General features: G+C 42.9%; 2 protein-coding genes across 5 annotated transcripts in view; one reads left to right on the top strand and one right to left on the bottom strand.

Annotated features, from left to right (window-relative positions):
* The first annotated feature begins 312 nt into the window (after positions 1-312).
* Positions 313-11,223, top strand: brpf3b (bromodomain and PHD finger containing, 3b). Of its 2 annotated transcripts, none has more exons than XM_026153541.2 (13): positions 313-671; positions 1,691-3,246; positions 3,491-3,647; positions 3,783-3,914; positions 4,435-4,563; positions 4,831-5,143; positions 6,983-7,276; positions 7,960-8,562; positions 8,909-8,990; positions 9,077-9,165; positions 9,275-9,369; positions 9,462-9,616; positions 9,894-11,223. In XM_026153541.2, exons 2-13 carry the CDS (start codon positions 1,715-1,717, stop codon positions 10,075-10,077), a joined length of 3,765 nt encoding a protein of 1,254 aa, XP_026009326.2. In that variant the 5' UTR covers positions 313-671; positions 1,691-1,714; the 3' UTR covers positions 10,078-11,223. The 2 variants fall into 2 exon arrangements, with proteins under 2 accessions (XP_026009326.2, XP_026009327.2); XM_026153542.2 differs by having other exon boundaries at positions 320-551.
* nr1h5 (nuclear receptor subfamily 1, group H, member 5) overlaps positions 10,804-18,654 on the bottom strand; it is a 28,206-nt gene continuing 20,355 nt past the window's right edge. For all 3 annotated transcript variants that reach the window (XM_026153824.2, XM_080295167.1, XM_026153825.2), the window contains exons 6-11: positions 17,175-17,273; positions 17,000-17,096; positions 13,346-13,462; positions 13,163-13,252; positions 12,873-12,986; positions 10,804-12,769 (exon numbers count right to left, since the gene is read on the bottom strand). In XM_026153824.2, coding sequence (XP_026009609.1) covers positions 12,567-12,769; positions 12,873-12,986; positions 13,163-13,252; positions 13,346-13,462; positions 17,000-17,096; positions 17,175-17,273 — 720 coding nt within the window. In that variant the 3' untranslated portion in view covers positions 10,804-12,566. The remainder of the gene's footprint in view (positions 12,770-12,872; positions 12,987-13,162; positions 13,253-13,345; positions 13,463-16,999; positions 17,097-17,174; positions 17,274-18,654) is intronic.

The raw sequence follows: 18,654 nt of genomic DNA, 5'->3' as shown, positions 1-18,654 counted from the left end.
ACTTTTATATCAGACAAGCTCTACAAATGGCATGTGGTACATCTAAATCAGATAACACATAAATAAAGCAATAAGCATTGTAAGTACAAGCATGAGAAAGAGTATCCCAACCCCAGATACTACTATTTTTCCTTAGATTGCAATGCAGTGAAATACTCTTAAAAGGACATGTTAGATGGGGAAAAGGGTAGATGACATAAGTAGGTGTTATTCAGAGTCGTGTTTGTGGCAGAAGAAAATGCACTCGTTCAATCTTGGACATTATTTTGAAATCTAACCGGAAGTCTTATTATGTTGGGTGATGTCGGTTTAGCTTACTCTGGGCTCCAAATTGCTAGCCAACTAGCCGAAGGAGGCTAGTATTCCTCCTTCTCTTAAAATTGGGCCGACAGTAGGGCTTTCTCATATTTTAATGTAGATATATTACTTTTGTTCTCAGTGAGCCGTTGGGATTGACTGCGTGCCTTCCAAGTGCCGTGCTGTGAAGAAACGGAAGCGCTGAAAAATAGCGAAATATACCGGCTATACCAGCAAACTGTGGATTGCTAACGGTAGCTATTAGCTTGGAGAGTATAGCAAGTAAGCCGCCTGGCTAGGCAACCATTACAGCAAAAGCGGCTTCAACCCACCGGGGCTGTCGAGTTACTCCTGTCAGTCAGTTGCCATAATTGGTAAGATGGCATACATTTGCCATTTTACTACCCTTTTGTGATCATTGACAGGCTTAAAAGTTTTAGCTAGTAAGGATTTTTTGTGTCATGCACCTTGTCAATGTTTAAAAATATCAGACAAGCTAACGTTAGTACTACCCAGCTTATAAAGTTAGCAGGCTAGCCTGCTTATAGACTCTCGGCACTTTCATGTTAGTGCCGTTACACTGTTGTTCTTATACCGACACGATGAAATGAAACCCACTGCATCAATCGTACAAAATCAACAACTGTTAAAAATTAAACCGTAGAAAATCTTTGGACAGTGTTTTTAAAACTGTAAATATGGCTGACATTTTTACTCCTGAAATAAGGACACCGCTCTGTTGAGGCTCTAGGATCCTTGAATCTGATTGGCTCTGAGTCGGATCATTTAAGCTTTCCCGAAAGCTGATTGGATTTGACCGCTGTGTTGGGTCAAGCCGTGATAGCAGATGCCAGCAGTTATTAACATATAGTCGAGAATAATCTACACAAGATTTTACTGGCCATGTGTGTTTTGTCAGTAAAGTCTGCTGCTCGGCAGCTAACGTAGTCATTACAGTGGTTTGTTCTGTTAGCTTTTGTTAGCTTTTGTAGGTGACTAAGAGTTTTGAGTTTAGATATGACGGACTGTTTTTACCACAGGTGCTACAGCCTAATATCACCACAGTATTATGTAATGTACGTCGAAGGACTATTTCAATGAGTTAAAATGTAAAGAACTTTAGCCACTTGGGCATTAGTGAAGTATTGAGACAGCAGAACAGAAGTATAGGTAGAAAATAAATGGGTAATGACAGCTAGTACAGCATAGACTCATAATAATAAGAAATGTTATGATTGGGATTGGCATTGGGAATTGAGCTTATGATATATATTTCTTCTGAGTGAGAACGCTGGTGTCGTATTTGAATGTTGCATCCCTAAATGCTAATAGAAATTTGTTTTTATGTTTATTATATTATTATTTTTATTTTATTTCCTTTTCTAACCAACAGGAGGAAAAGTGTGATTGGTGGCCTATGAGGAAGCCACGTCGAAAAGGCCAAGTGGCCGGAGGAGGTGGAGATGTGAGAAAGTCAAATGGGACATTTGGCGGGCGTGGGGGGGCCCGTCAACGATCACCATCCCCCTACAGCCTAAAAGCTTCTCCAAGCAGAGAAACGTTGACATATGCCCAGGCCCAGAAGGTGGTTGAAGTGGAACTAGAAGGTAGGCTTCACCGAATTTCTATTCTGGAGCCTTTGGAAGTCATTACTGAAGATGAGATGATGGCTCAGGACATTAGTGAGTGTAACAGCAACAAGGAGAACAGTGAGCAGTCATCGCCTCCCACCAGCAGTGCCCAAACAGCCCGCAAACCTGTCACACCACGAAGCCGCAGGAAAGACCCCAAATGTTCCTCTAATAAGTCGCCACCATCCTCCAAGAACAGTTGCCCCAATTCTCATCCGCCATCACCGGAAAAGCTAAACAAATCACAGTATCATCACATGACCCTTCCTGAACCTAAGTTTCGAGTGCTGGAAACCTTTACGCCAGTTGAGGCCCCTCCTCTGCCAGCAGCATATTATCGTTATATTGAAACCTCAGCTGAGGAGGAAACTGAGGCAGAATATGACATGGACGAAGAGGACACTGCCTGGCTGGAGATGGTCAACGCTGATCGGACATCAGAGGGTTGCTCAACTGTCTCAGCAGAAACGTTTGAGCGGCTGGTGGACCGATTGGAGGAGGAGGCATATCTGGAAGCCCGAAGCCGAGCGCCTTCTCAAAGCACTATTGATGATGATGCCTTCTGCTGCGTGTGCCTGGATGACGAGTGCCTCAACAGCAACGTCATCCTCTTCTGTGACTCCTGCAACCTGGCTGTGCACCAGGAATGTTACGGAGTGCCCTACATCCCTGAGGGTCAGTGGCTATGCCGCTGCTGCCTTCAGTCCCCTCAGAAACCTGTTGACTGTGTTCTGTGTCCAAACCGTGGCGGCGCATTCAAGCAAACGAGTGATGGCCGCTGGGCACATGTAGTCTGTGCTATATGGATCCCCGAGGTCTGCTTTGCTAACACAGTATTTCTGGAACCAGTGGAAGGAGTTAATAACATTCCCCCAGCACGATGGAAACTGACTTGCTGCCTGTGTAAGCAGAAGGGTCGTGGTGCATCTATTCAGTGTCATAAAGCCAACTGTTACACTGCATTTCATGTTACATGCGCTCAGCGTGCTGGGCTCTTTATGAAGATAGAACCTGTGCGAGAAACAAACATTAACGGGACTATGTTCTCGGTTAAGAAGACTGCTTTCTGTGAGGCCCATTCTCCGCCAGGACAAGAGACTGGGTCAGATGATGAGAGTGAGGGACGAGTGGTGGGCAGCAGAGGGAGGGCGAGCAGAGGACGGAGTGCCTACACTGAGGGTCCGACAACACCGAAAAAAGGCAGAAAGTCTGACGATGATGCCAAGACAGATAAAAAGAAGGGGAAAAAGAATTCAGACTCAACATCCCAACACACAGCATCACCACAAGTGACAGTGCCTCAGATACCCACGAGCAGGTTAGGTTGTTTGTTTTTTTTGTTGTTGTTTTTTTTCCTTTTTTCCCCAAAATAAGATTGTCTTCTGCAGTTAGCTTGAACATCTGATAAAACAAAGTTTATCAAAAGCAGCAAATTGTTGGAGATTTTTTGATCTAGTTGATATTTCAAATAACCATAATTCACACGTTCTACAGTGAGAAGCCTGAATTGATGTTTGCCATATTGATAGTAACATAATACTGCATTTCCTTCTGTTATATAGGCTGAATATCATCTGTAAAGGAATTATTCTGCAGAAGAAAAATCAGTTCATGCAGAGGCTTTATAAATACTGGTTATTAAAGCGACAGTCGAGGAACGGTGTGCCGCTGGTTCGGTGTTTGCACTCTAACATCCAGTCCCAAAGGAATACTGAACAGGTAAGAGCACAGAAATGAAGCCTTAACACTCTGTAGCTGTTTTTCTAAAATCATTGTTTGCCTTTAAATATGTTTTGATGTTTAATATGTTTAACTATAGTTTGTAGAAGCTTTAAAATGAATTGTACTTTATAGCCTGAAGTGGATGAGAAGATTTCTGCAGCAAGAGACGCACTGAGATATTGGCAGAAGCTTCGCCACGACCTTGAAAAAGCCAGACTTCTAGTGGAGCTCATCCGCAAGAGAGAGAAACTCAAACGAGAGCAGGTAACTTACAAAGATGAACCACCCTCACTGGTTTACATGCTTCATATTTAACGCTGTGAGTTCATCGTGTAAATTTTGAATTAAAAAAAAAAAATGTTGGCAAAATGAAGATCTGAAGTACCTTCAAAATGCAGTTACCTAAATAGTTCTCCAGTGTAATCTTTAGTTCTGTTATGTTTAGGTAATCTGCTTTTTCTTGGCCTGTCCTATAGCGTGTATATTGTATGTTGGCATGTCTTTGCCACATGATAATAAACAGGTGGCTGCTATAAACTGATAGGGAGGCAGAGCCGAAAGGAAAGCTATTCATATGAGATACTGGTCACCCAGTTTTGTATGGATCATGAATTGATTGTTGGAAGATTTCTGTTTTGAAAAAAGGTTTATAATGTTTTTATATATAAAAACATTTTCTTGGTTGGTTAACATTAAATCAGATCACTCTGTTTGTCTAGCCTAACCTTTTTTAGATTTGCAATTTCTGCGTAAATATCACATACATGTCTTCTGTCAACTGCAGGTCAAAGTTCACCAGGCAGCTCTGGAAATGCAGTTGACCCCAGTGTTGGCTCTGCTACGCTCTACTCTGGACCAACTACAGGAGAAGGACACAGCCCAGATTTTTACACAGCCTGTGGACATCAAGGAGGTCAGACATTAATTATAACAGATGCGCATGCACACAGTTTACATTGTGTCAGAAAGTGAGAGGAAGTGTGTTCCTCATTCCCCATATAGTTCAATTCCTTGTATCATATTGTCTGAGAATTTAGTAGAATTATACAAAACAGTAACAGTACAGTTTACAAGAATTTACATGTTTTTGTTTGTTTGTTTTTTTGCACAGTGCAGATGTTGTTGTAGTTTAAAACATGCATCCATTCTGATGATAACGTTTGTGCTGTCTTGTCCTCAGGTCCCCGATTACCTTGAGTTTATTAGCCACCCTATGGACTTTTCCACTATGCGCTCTAAACTAGAAAGTCATTCCTACCGCTCAGTGGCTGACCTGGAGGCCGACTTCAACCTGATGGTGTCAAACTGCCTTCTTTACAATGCCAAGGACACTGTCTTTCACCGAGCAGCACTACGTCTTCGAGACCTTGGAGGGGCCATACTACGACATGCACAGCGACAAGCCACCAACACTGGGCTAGACCTAGATACTGGCATGCACTTTCCAGAGTCACCCCAGAAAAGAAACTTTTACAGTTGCACCTGGGAGGATGGTGAGTCAGAGGATCATACTGTGTCTGTCTCTAGTGATTTGGAAGCTGTTGTGTGTGTTCAGTCTGTTATTTCTTCTGTGCCAAAGGATTAGGTTGTTTTTTTGTCAGTATATTCAGATTTTCTAGTTTTGTAACATGTTAATGCTTAAATACCAGTAACACCTTACTAAGAGAACACTGTGTAGAGAGTACACACTATTCTGTGTATACAGTGTACACACTGTGGCTGTTAACCATTATATAACAGTAAATGCTACTGCTACAACAGCAATATTAATACGTACTGCATCTAAGTAATGAAGGTGTAGTTGACAACAGAAATGAGGAGTTATCAGGGTTTTAACCAAAGATTTTGTAATGCCCGAGAGCTGAAAACATCCCGGGTACAAATATATCTTTAGAGTCCGTTAGTTGTTGTTTTTTCTCCTGCATTTTATAATAGGAAAATAAGTTAGTCAGAAAAGTATCCAATCAAAGTCGACTTTGATCACGTTGAAGATATGAATGGTTCAATCTACTTTAATACATGAAAAGTGGACAGATAACTGGCTAAACAACTGAAAGCAAAAAGGTTCGGTAATTGTTTTTTGTTTATTTTTTTTGTAAACATCTTTATAGTGTTATTAAATCTTGAACTGTTTTTATGTGCTAACTGGAATAGTAGGCTAATAAGATTCATTTGCTAAACTTATTGACTGAACTTTATTTCTTCCTAGGCTTAGTAAGTTGCTGGGCTTAAAATACATTTGCTGAAAACCTGGAAATATATTCGCAAAGCTTCATAGTACTTATAATTGCTGAGTAGTTGATGAAGTTCCAGGAAAATAGAGAGCTCTTGGGCTGAGTTTCTTAGAGAGAAAATGGCAGAAAGATGATTTTTTATTTTTTTTTTTTTATTCCTATTTATTCTATTTATCCCCTTTGTATATTTTATTTATATTTGTTTCTGTATTTATATATGTGTGTGTGTGTGTGTGTGTGTGTGTATATATGTGTATATATATATATATATATATATATATATATATATATATATATATATATATATATATATATATATATATATATATATATATATATATATATATATATATAACAATTCTGTAACTGTAACTTCGGTCGTTGCTGTGCTTTTTTTGGAAATCGAATTTCCCAGAGGAACCCACCCGAGGGATTAATAAAGTTCTATCTTATCTTATATCTTAAGTGTAGTGCTGGCAGTGGAAACTGAAACAACTCTTCATAGTAGGATATTTTGTATTTTTTACATTCTGGTTAGTTGGTCTGATTTTTAAGCTTTTGGACGTTTAATAATCCAGTCAATACTAAAATATATGACATGCAAGTGAGCCAAACACAAACTAAATGGTGTGTTTATTAATTTACATTATCAAATAATGGGTTTAGTAACATGCAGGAAAATATTTTCCTTTAAAAGCTGCCGGTACAGTCAGTTTATTCATTTTTTTCAACAGTTTATACATCGACTGATAGAGATGGATATGAGTTTGGAGGAAGAGATGGTTTAATTAGTATTTCTCACATTTTATACTCAGTTGTAGTTGACTCATGTTTAAGCAAATCATAGACCAGGGACTACAGATGAAAAGGAGTTTTGTATTCATTCTATCATGTACAATATATGTGGTGTCCATGCTAAATAATTATTCAGAATAAAATAGAAATAGCACTGCAAAGAGGGGAAATTTTTAACCTTTGAGATCTCTGAGAAAACAAGCCTGGCTGGTCATCTTTGTGAAATGTCAGCATTGAAGTATTATTATCATGTTGTACCTAAGTGTCTGTTTGGGCGCTAACCAAACTCCCTGCTGTGTTCAGTTGACAGCGTGTTGGATCCAGAGAACCGGCTGCATATGACAGTGGAAGAACAACTGAAGGAGCTGCTGGAAAAGCTGGACTTTGTCACATCGATGCGATGCAGCGGTGCTCGAACTCGACGAATCCGCCTGCTTCGTCGCGAAATCAACAGCATCAGGACGGGCAGGCAGGGCCAGTCCCACCGCCACATCCTACACAATGGACATCTCAAAGAAGAGGATGATGATGAGCAAGATGAGGAGGACAACGACAAAGACGCCAAGGCAGATAACGGCCTCACATCTTCAGACAAAGGTGGGCACTGAGAGAGACTTACAGCAATATTAAATTGCCAATTCATGAACCTTTAAAAAGCCACTTTTTTTCAATGAGACCAGTTGTGAACATGAGCTAACGGAACATTGTCCTCAGGTAATTGAGCCAGGGTCCCCCCCACGCACCAACCCCAACCACCCCACTGTCTCCAGTCTAGTAAGTAGGGGCCCACAGAGTCTCGTTAGCCATGGTTGCCTCACAAATCCTCTCTCCCAGTGAACTCTATGTCTGCACCTCTTCTATACATCACTCTCATGGACTCACCACTCTCCATGGCCACATGCAGTCATGCCATATCATCCCACTTTTGACTAAAGGCTAGTCTAGTCAAACAGTCTTGTGTCACCATAGAAGATGGCAGGAGAACTCCTGCTATTTGAGTAAAGAACGAAAGATACTACCATGTTACCATGTTGATGGTGTACAGTTGTGAGAGCAAAGTACTTTTTCACTTGTCTTGATAAGGTCCTCCATATCTAGAGAATCTGTCAATTCCCTCTGGACTGTGGTTAGAGTGTTGGAATGAAGTGTAAATCATTACAGAGTGACACCATTTTCCTGTGTGAATACTGCACCACCGCATCACACTACATACTAAATGGAGATTCATTTAAAACCAATGCTGAGTGAATTGGAATATCATTCGTTTCCTCTCCTTTCAGAGGACCTCAAACCCGCTTCGCCCCCGACACTGGAACCTACAGGGCCGGCTCCTCCTCCACGTCAGGGGGACACACCTCTTGAGCCTCCCACTCTGCGGCCAATCACAGGGGAGCCCCAGTCCCCCAGCTACTCCTGCAAACGCCTTAAGATGGACGGTGACCTCTCAAACGGCACCACAGAGAACATTCATTGCATTAGCGCACAAGAGCGGTCAACTTCGCCACGTCCCAGTTTGCACAGTGAAGGACAGACAGTGACCAACGGTCTGGCAGAGCTAGGCATCACCTCACGGCCCCCGATGGGGGGAGTCGGGCGACGGACCTCCGTGCTGTTTAAGAAGGCAAAAAATGGAGCTAAGTTGTTCAAAGTGCGAGACAATCCTGTGCTGAATGGGAATGGACCACAAGACGAGAATACAAGTAACAACTCTTCAGCACTCAATTCCATAGCCAGCACCCCATCTTCCACACCTTTGACCACTCCAAGCAGAACCCCACAGAAGAGCCCAGGACCCCCCAACCTTAATGAACTATGGACCTCCAGTCGAGACATGTGTTCAGATAGTGAGCCAGAGAAGACACCAAATCACACGCTGGAAAGTGGTGAGAAACTTTGCTTGATTACTGACGTTAAGTTTAAAGTGTTCTGCTCAGAGAGGAGAAGTGACACCTAAAGACTCGCTTGGAAGGGATCACATTTTCTGGATTGGGCTGACTGTACATTTGTTATTAGCTATTAATGCACTGATCACAGCATAGGAATATGTTTTTTTTTCCTAGGTCTACCTGATTGATCAGACAGTTAGCCCTGTATTGTCTAATGGATTTCAATATAACTGAGACAAGAGCAGACATAAGTGCTCCTTATATGTCATCTTTTCTGACTTCCCCTCCTGCTCCTTTGGCTCTTATCTGCTGCTGTTCTGATTGCTCTCGCTCTTACTTTCAGGATTGACCAACGGCTTTAACACGCACAAAGATAGCAGATCCGACTTGGAGTTTAGGTCTTGCCCAGTTCTCCACAAAGAAATGTAAGACATTGTGTGTCTGGTGTTCTTTGTGGTTTGTTTTGCTAACAACTGATAATAAAATTACAATATAATGTATTGTATTACAGCAACTCACCACCCAAACGCAGCCTTGGGAAACCGGCTCTTTCTAAAGTCCCCTTTCTGGAGATCATCAACGGAGACTCGGATTACACCGGTACTTTTTTCCCTCCTGTATCCCAAGTTCTCTTGAAGCTAAGTTGCATTTATGTCCTGATTATTTATTTAGTCGCTGAACTAATTTGAGTGTCACTGTTGTTTGACAGGCAATAGTAGTCAAACATCAGAGGATGAGATGGAGCTGGAACCACTGGACCTGGTTTGGGCCAAGTGTCGGGGATATCCCTCATATCCTGCTCTGGTAATTGCTGATCTGACTTAATATCACTATTTAATATGAGCGTTCAGCTCAGGGTGTAGCTTAAATTCCCTGTTGGGCTGTGTTTGTTTCAGATCATTGACCCCGAGATGCCTGAGGAGGGCCTGCTGCACAATGGGGTGCCGATCCCCGTCCCACCCAAAGATGTCCTGTGTCTGGGGGAGCAGCGGCAGGAGGAGATGAATGAGAAACTTTACCTGGTGCTTTTTTTTGACAACAAGCGGACATGGTGAGTTTAACATAAACATTGCTGTTATGCAATGCTCCATTTATCACATGGAGGTCAGAAGTGTTTGGTTAGTGAAACCTGATACATTTTCCACAGGTGTATCATGTGATGAAAAGACAAATGGTGGAAAGTTTGTTTGTCTTTACAAATAATTTGAAAATTGTTTGTAGATAATTCTTTAGATTTGAATTTTATTTTTAAGATTAAGATTTAAGATTTTATCACTCTTGATAAAAGGCTGTAATAATAATCCTAACCTCTGTCATGGGTGTTGTAGGCAGTGGCTTCCGCGTGACAAGGTGACACCCTTGGGCGTAGATGACACAGCTGACAAGCTGCGCATTATGGAAGGTCGCAAGTCCAGCATCCGCAAATCTGTCCAAGTGGCATACGACCGCGCCATGATTCACCAGAGCCGGGTGAGCCACAGCCACGGCTTTGTGGCTTCCGGGTACCTGTAGGGGGCCTCTGTGAGCACTGTGTACACCCACAGTTGGCCGATATGCATTTTCTCTTTGGTCTTAAAGCAGCAGGTGGAGCTGTTCCTGTTGCCGGTCGAATTCATATTCACACTGTGGTCCGAAAAGAGGTTGCCGTGGCACCGAGTCCTGGACTGTAGTTTATTACCAAACCACTAGTGTCTGACACACAGAGGACTGGTGTTTGCCTCTGTGTCATTGTTGAGGAGGTGGAACTCCTGACGTGAATGAAGTTACCTTTAGGTCCCGTGTTGCTGCAGTAAATTCCCCATTCAGGGTTGTATTGAGGTGTTGCTTACTCCTCCTGGATGTGCTGATGTAAAAGAATTCCCGTCTATTTTGTATAATGCTACTGCTGCCAAGGAATCAAGTAGTCAGAAGAGATTTGATATATTTATATGAGCTGCAGAAGACTAATGAATGCATCACTGCCATCTTTTATACAATAGCTTTTTACATTTAAATCTTTTACAGAGACAATTGTATATTATAAAGGCACACTTTGTGTACATATGTAAGTGTATTATCAAACTGAATTTAATTTAATGTTGCCGTTTTAAAATGCGTATTTCAATCAACCCACAAGGGACAAAGCCAGGCTGTGTATATTTGTGGAGATTTAATAATTCCTGACTTGCTGCAGTTTATTTAGCTTGTCTTTGATGTAATTTCAACTGTGTTGTGTGCGTGTATGTGTGCGTACGTTCTGGGCATACAACACAATGAGCCGTTGTTCTTTATACTTGTATTCTCTTTTTGATACAGAGAGAAATAATTTATTTATGGAAGACAGAACTATAGAAATAAAGCTATATTGGTTAAAGTTGACAAAAATCTTATTTAATGGCGTGAGGATTTAAAACCATGCAGCCAACATTTTTAAATGGATGACATCACATGTTTAGTTTCAGGATTTTACTTTAGACCAACATTTGCTGTCCCCACCTCCCAGAGGATTCTATTTATTACAGAGTTCCCTATTTTATCAAATGGACAAATACACCTTCATAAGCTTGTACTACCTGCATATTTTACCTGCTCACCAAATATTTTGTCTGTAACCAGTATTTCCTTATTTGGGGAAATAAATTCTATATTAAAAAAAGAAAAAAGCTTTTGGGATACTTACCTGGAGTTTTGTGTTCTTCTTATTTAATACTGATCGATAAAGCATTCATTGTTATGTACACCTGTTCAACTGCTTGTTATTGACACTATCTCATTGACCAATCACATGGCAGCCTGCTGAAGTTCAACCATCTCTAGGGTTTACAAAGAATGGCCCTCCAAAAAAAAGAAATCCTCTAGTTCTCTGCAAAAGAACTATAAATCAGAGGAGAAGGGTCAGATTGCTTCGTGCTGATTAGAAGGCAGCAGTTACTCAGATAACCACTTCTAGTGACCTGATATGCAAAAGAGCATCTCTGAACACACAACACGCCAAACTTTGAAGCCGTACAGCAGTAGAAGACCATACTTGGTCCCACTTGTGTCAGTTAAGTACAGAAAACAGAGGCTACAGTTCTCGCCCGGTGGCGCCAGTGTCCGGCAGCCTCGCCTCTGTCAGTGCGCCCCAGGGTGGCTGTGGCTACACTGTAGCTTGCCATCACCAGTGTGTGGATGTGTGTGTGAATGGGTGGATGATTGTGTATAGTGTAAAGCACTTTGGGGTCCTTAGGGCCAAGTAAAGCGCTATACAAATACAGACCATTTTATTTACCATTTACACAGGCTCACCAAAATTAAGAAAAGACCTGAAAAGCACCCCTTCTGATTTGGTGTAAACCCCACAAAAGCATGGATCCATCCTTTCTCCTCAACATGACAGTGAGGTCACTGTACTCGAATAATCTCCAGAGTCACCAGATCTCAGTCCAATAAGGCACCTTTGGGATGTGGTGGAACAGAAGATTCACATCATGGATGTATAGATAAGAAATCTACGTGTATGCTGCTTATCATGTTAATACAGACAAGAAATCTCTGAGGAATGTTTCCAGCACCTTCCTAAATCTTTGATACAAGAAATTAAGGCCGTTCTGAAAGTTGCAGCCTAGTACTAGTAATGTGTGCCTAATAAAGTGACCAGTGAGTGTACGTTCATTACAACTGCATTATCATTACAGCTTTCCTTTTATGCTTTATTTTAACATTGTTCAGCAAAGTGAAAAGTACTGTAAGTGTGAATGTTAAATGTATACAAATATAAAAAAAACACCTATAAAAGTTTCTTTGATGAAACAAACTGCAGCAGCTCACAAGTGCATCTCAGTCCTGTTATAGAGGCTAAAATTCCTAAATGACTCAGGACTGGGGAGAAAACAAAGACAGCTGAGTAACTGTCTCCTACACTGTCCCATTTATACCCAATTAGAACCATTCTAAGACAGTGTTTGTACAAATAAGTCTTTGAATTGAAGTGAAGACATAAAAGACTGAAGATTTTCAGAATTTCTTGCACATCTTCACTGTCAGTGTCCAGACTGCTGTCTTGTCAGGAGGAGGTAGTTGTGGCGGAGGGTTCGCAGCTCCGTCAGTCTGCCCAGCAGGCGGCCAAACCTCTGAGCTCCTCCTCGCGCTGCTCCAGCTTGGGCCCCGCACAACCTGGACAGCAGGTCCAGGATCAGTTCCTGCATTTTCTCAACACAGCTGGCTGCCTGCAGGGATGCGCGGTCTGCAGACAGGGACAGAAAGACAGAGACAGCTTTACAACAGCATCCCAGAAGCTTTGCTTTGCCAATTCTTAACTTGACAGCTGATTTTATTCCTGGTCTGACCTGAGCAGAGCAGCGCTGTGGCTGTAAGTAAGGTGTACTCAGCCTCCGTCACCCGCAGCGCAACCATGCTGTGGAAGAAGTTGAGCACTGGTGCAAAGAGATCCTCACTGCTCTCTGTTCACGCCAGCAAATGTGGAAAAAAAACATCTAATTCATTCATTGTCTGAGCAATTTTTCCACAGCTTGTCAGACTAAGGAGTGTATCTCTGTGTGTGTGTGTGTGTGTGTGTGTGTGTGTGTGTGTGTGTGTGTGTGTGTGTGTGTGTGTGTGTGTGTGTGTGTGCACCCACCTGAACCAATGAGTCCCCTGCTGTGGATGTTTTCCTTTGATTCTACGTCTCTGAGAAAGCTGTGTGTTGACATACTGAAAAGCTGCAGTGCTGATTAATGGAGAGAAAAAAAGAAAGAATGGTTATTTCATACAGTTATCTACTTGTGTCTCATCATCTTCCTCTCTCCTGGTGTTTTTTCACCTGGACTGGGGCTTGTTGGGTTGTGGGAAAACTGCTGGGCAGAGAGCAGGAACATGACGTCCAATGAAGAGATGGATAGCAGAGAAATCTGGTCTGAGAAATCCAGGAGGTCAAAACCTGTGAGAAGATAATTCTTTGTTGCTATTGTTGTTTTAATTCTTTAAATACAGAATCATTTTATATAACTTTGAACTGATATCAAAGTTCCTCCCTGGAGACACTGGCTATAATAATTCAGTAAAAGGACTAGATGTTGTAGTCCCTGATAATGCATTGCTTTAAATGGCGAGAATCTTGAGGGATGGCTGTTATGAGGAAAGGCAGCCCAGAAACTTTACCAGCAGCACACATCGTTGTGTGCCTCAACTTTCAGTCTTTTACCCAAGCTAATCTGCCATTTTTTGGGATTAGAGATTTGATCTAGATTATCATATTAAGATTTGGGACACATCATCAGTAGTGGACCTTGGATTCATCGGGTGTTTCAGCCATTATCACTAGACACCCTCATCCAAGGAGGCCCTGCCAGGGTTGATCAGGCCCCGGAGTGTGTCACTGGTTTATGCTAAATTGTTATTTCTCTTCTTCTTTCTTCTGTTTAGTTTTCTACAGTTTATTTTCTCCTATCTATTCACTGCAACTGAGAAATAATACTTACCTCTTTAGGTAAGTATTATTTATAGAGCCTAACTTCTTCAAAGGGATAGAAAAGGTGATAGAGAGAAGTAAGACAAAAGGGACAAGATAGGAGAGAGCAGAGAGGAGAGCCGGAAGGGGGGCGCCCGATCTGGCTTCCCGCACCTTCCTGCCTGTACGCTCTACCTCCCCACTGCCTCCCAGAAAAGGGAAGAAGAGCAGAGGGGAGAAGAGCGGAATATTTTATTTTCTCTCGCGGTTAGCTGACTGCCTTAGCTGCCCAAGTGATGTCAGCTCTTTTTAACCATAGCCAGTGACTGGTCCTCTCAGCAGTGTTAGCTAGTTCTCTTATAACCTGCTGTTGCGCCTGTCCTCTGATCCCAATCTCTCTAAGTAGTTTTGCTGTTGTACTGGCAACAAAGCCCCTGCACCCCACTTCCACTGACGCATCTTGATCTTCCAGCCTCTGTCCTCTGCCTCAAGTTGGCATACTGCAGCTTCTTACGCTCAAATGCTTCCTCAATTGCTTCCTCCCATGGTACCGTCAGCTCAATGACGTACGCAAGTTTTTGGGAGTTCGACCAAAGGACGAGGTCTGGTCGCAGAGTAGTTGTTACGATCTCTGTGGGAAAAATTAGCCTCTGATCCAAGTCCACTTGCATCTGCCAATCCGTGGCAACCTTTAGTGGGCCCAGGTCCGGGGTTGAGGGGCTTGTCCTCGACTTGGCTCCCGGACAAATGTTGATGACAGCTGACACTCCTCTTGGTTCGTTAAAGGTTGAGCGTTGATGGATTTTCTTTTGCACTCAACTTTCTCGGCTAGACACCTGAGGACCTGGTTGTGTCTCCATGTGTCTGCCCTGAGTAAGGCTAGTCCTAGAACCAACCAAGATGTACTTCAGTGTGGCTGGGACTGTACACAGGGGTCAGGATGGGTCCTTTCCAAACCACAGCTGCAGATTTATTGGGGAAGGTAACACATCATATCGGATGATGAAACTTAGTCTATTAGACTCCATTCCCCAGAATTCACTCCATGAGAGTTTCCTCTTTTCCACACTCTACCAATTCATCCAGCGACCCTGCTTGGCCAGCGCTACGGCTGTGGCATGTCTGGCTGTTTCCTCCTGTCGGCGCACCTCTTCCACCACCATTTTTTGATGTTCGGTTACAGATGCCTGTTGCCACCGAGGTGTTACTGCTCTAAGTCCAAATCCTCCTCTGCCCTGTTGGACATGACCCTCCACGTCACGATGCTGAAGAGCAGATTTGGCCTGTAGCACAGATGTGGCTGGGGTCCACTTCCTCCCCTTCGCTAGTGGGAGCAGTGCTTCTCACTATTGGGTCCCGGGAGTCCGTGAGTGACATCATAAGCCTCACTTTTGCACATTTTAACTCCTCTATCAGACTAGGCATAGGCAATGACAGTATCCCGTCGCGTAGAGTCCAACGCTGCTTAGGCATTTGGGAAGTCCGAGCCACTTCTTAACGTAGAAGCTCACTAGCCTCTCTAGTCGATTGGCATGATTGAGTGAGACCTCGTACATTGTCAAAAGCCACAGTAGTCTGGGTAATAACCCAAACTGGGTTCAGAGCTTCAGTTTCCCTGGGAGTGCAGTGTTGTTAATCCGCTTGAGGTCATTAGCCAAGTTCTGCCTTAGTTGTTCTAGTTGCCACGTATCATTGAGGTCTGCGTTATACTACCGTCCCAGGCTCTTTATGGGCTTCTCTAGGATGGTTGGAATTTGTTCTCCACTGATATAGAATTGCTCGGCTGTTTCCCTGGAGCTTCTGTAGCAATCGCCTAGTACATGGTTTTGTTGTTGTAATGATGGTCATGTCATCCATGTAGGCTCTAATGGGAGGAAGACAAAGGCCACTCATGAGTGTCTCACCTCCCACTACCCACTGAGATGCCCGCATGACCAGCTCCATTGCCATGATAAATGCCAGAGGGGAAAAAATGCAGCCTGCCATCGACTCCAATTTCCAGGTGCTGCCAGGCTGTGGTGGTGTTCTCAGCTGTCACACAAAACTGAAAGTAGGTCTTGACCAGTCCTGTGATGTGGTTCGGTATGCTGAAATAGTTGAAGGTCATCGACAAGATCTCATGCAGAACTGACCCAAAGGCATTGGCAAGGTCTAAAAAGACCACGTGATGGTCTCTTTGTTCTTTCTTGGCAGTTTGAATCTGGTGCCAGATGACGCTGGCATGCTCCAGGCACCCCGAGAAGCCCTGGATGCCGGCCTTCTGCACTGATGTGTCAATGTAGTTGTTTCTTTGCAGGAAAGTAGATATTTTTGGGGCAAAGACACTGAAGAAGATCTTTCCCTCTACGTTCAGCAGGCTGATCTGGCGAAATTGGCTGATGGATGAGGAGTTCTTCTCCTTAGGGATCAGAATACCTCCTGCTCTTCGCCAAGCCTTTGGAATAACTCCTTTCTGCCACATTACCTTCATCAGCTTCCACAGGTATTTGAGGACTCATGGGGTGTTTTTATAGAGCCTATATGAGATGCAATTAGGTCGTGGAGCAAGCATGTAGATGCAAACAATAATCCCCATCCTTCTTTCAACTGAGCTGTGAGATTAGCGCGCTATGGGTTTCGTTTGGTTGGCGGATGTAGATAGTATAAAGAAAATAGATCCAACACGAAACCACTAACAATAAGCTCTATGGATTTTTATTTATTTATTTTTTTTAAGAAACTGGATCATGATTTCTGGAAAGCCATACTGCTGCAAAGCACCAGCAGGAAAGTTTCATTTACTTCTATTATATTCAAGAGAAAGCAGAGATTTCTTCAACCAGTATCTCTTGTGCCAGCAGAAACATACTGATTCAATTTTGAGGACTGAGAAGAGACTGTAGGTAATAAGATTCTGGAAACTTTCTTGAAGCTTGTATTTTTTTTGTCTCATTTGAATGGGAGAACATCTCCCCTCTGATCCTCTTATCCTGCTTCTTTTTCAAGCAAATACATTATAAAGCTGAAACCTTCCCTCTTTCATCTCACCTGGCACTGTCCTGGCAAACTGCAGCAGCCTTTGTAGGCGGGGTGATACTACATCAGACAGGCCTTCCACTTCTTCTGGACACAGCCACTCAAATGCCTGAAGGCACACACAACAAAAGCAAGATGAGAACAAGAAAACTATTTTTGCACTGTATGTTTCTGGACTGGAACCTACCCTAAAATTGTTACTGTCCTGACCTCTGTAGAGCCTATGGGCCTCCACCATCCTGTCCACGATGTATTTCTGTTCTCGGGTTAAACTGGCAGACAAAGCCTGGTGCAGATGGAAATGAGCACAGCACACAGATTTGCAAAGAAGCACTCATGATTACAGAGTGAGAGACTAGACACGGTTTAGATTAATAATGAGGGGAGCCTAAGACTTTTAAAGCTGATACTGAGAGCTGTGTGAATAGCTGGAACACGTTTTATTTCAGTCCGTCTAATGCCTGTTTGAACCTCCTGGTGGCAGCAGAGGAAGAGTCTGTGATATTTCAGCCTTTCTGGGTTTGAAAAAAATATTGAAATAGCAATGCAACCAGAAATCATTGACTAAATAACCGAATAAATACAAGTAAATGTGATTATATTTATTATATCCTATATATACTATTTCAGTATGAACCAAAGTGGTGCGACTGACCATCAGGCTGATGCTTGAACACCAGCAGTTGCCATGGCAACAGTTGGCTATGATTCGTTCATTAGAAGGCCTTCGGCAGCTGCTGGGCTGGTGGTGGTTGAATTTGAGGATCATGTTTTAAGTCACCTAAATATAAAGGCAGCACTTTATAATGTGGCCTGTGACTAAGGGTGTAATTACCAAAGAATTCAGGAGAGTTTCAATGTGTTTTACCTGAAATTACAATGTAACAATGTGTATCTACAAATGCTTCCCAGTAGATACATCAGAATGAGGAGGTAACAATTCAAGTTTTCACAAGAAAGAAGAACATTTTAACTCTCAGGGAACTGCACCCTTAGTCACTGGCTGTATTATAAAGTGTTACCATTACCAAAAAATCCAGCGCTAGTCCCCCCAAAATTATGCTTTGTTAATGAGCACCATGTTAATGCTTTACTGAAAAGGTCCAGCAAATCATCTTTTTCCACTAAGCATAGTGAAATCTGAGCAGGTTTATTTCACTGAGACAGTGCCTCTTTTTTTAGTTTCACATGACCATTTTGCATTGCTGCTTGTTTCAGAAGCTTTAAAAACATCAGGTGGACTTGGAAGTCTTGTCAGAACAGCCAGTAAGATGTTCAACAGGAATCAGAGCAACCTTTTTGTTATTTACAAAAAGGCTGGATGGCCTTTTTGTAAATAGCAACCGGTTCACTCCCATTGGCTCCTTGGCGGGGTCTGGTGCCCTGGGAGCCCCTTCCAGGGGGTTGGGGGCCCTCAGGCCTCTGGCATCTGGGCCTGTGGCTCGGTTAACTCTGGCGCAGCTGGGTGCCGGCAGAGCCCGCAGGCACATCACTGCAGCCCCCTCTGGCTTCTGCTCCGTGGCTGCTTCACCCAATCACACACTTTCTCTAAACTGAGTGCATCCTAACTACATTCATACACATTCACATTCACACTCTTGACATGCAGACTGGAGGAGCCAGGGATGGAGGGACCACTAACCTTCCGATCAGCAGGTGGCCTGCTC

Source organism: Astatotilapia calliptera, chromosome 20 (genome assembly GCF_964374335.1).
Source record: "Astatotilapia calliptera chromosome 20, fAstCal68.1, whole genome shotgun sequence".
NCBI lineage: Eukaryota > Metazoa > Chordata > Actinopteri > Cichliformes > Cichlidae > Astatotilapia > Astatotilapia calliptera.
This window is presented reverse-complemented; position numbering and strand designations above follow the sequence as displayed.

Coding starts and splice junctions, on each gene's coding strand:
- brpf3b (XM_026153541.2), top strand. CDS start 1,715: ATGAGGAAGCCACGTCGAAAAGGCCAAGTGGCCGGAGGAGGTGGAGAT. Junction 9,370..9,461: donor ATCCCTCATATCCTGCTCTG/GTAATTGCTGAT, acceptor TGTTTGTTTCAG/ATCATTGACCCCGAGATGCC. Junction 9,617..9,893: donor TTTGACAACAAGCGGACATG/GTGAGTTTAACA, acceptor TGGGTGTTGTAG/GCAGTGGCTTCCGCGTGACA.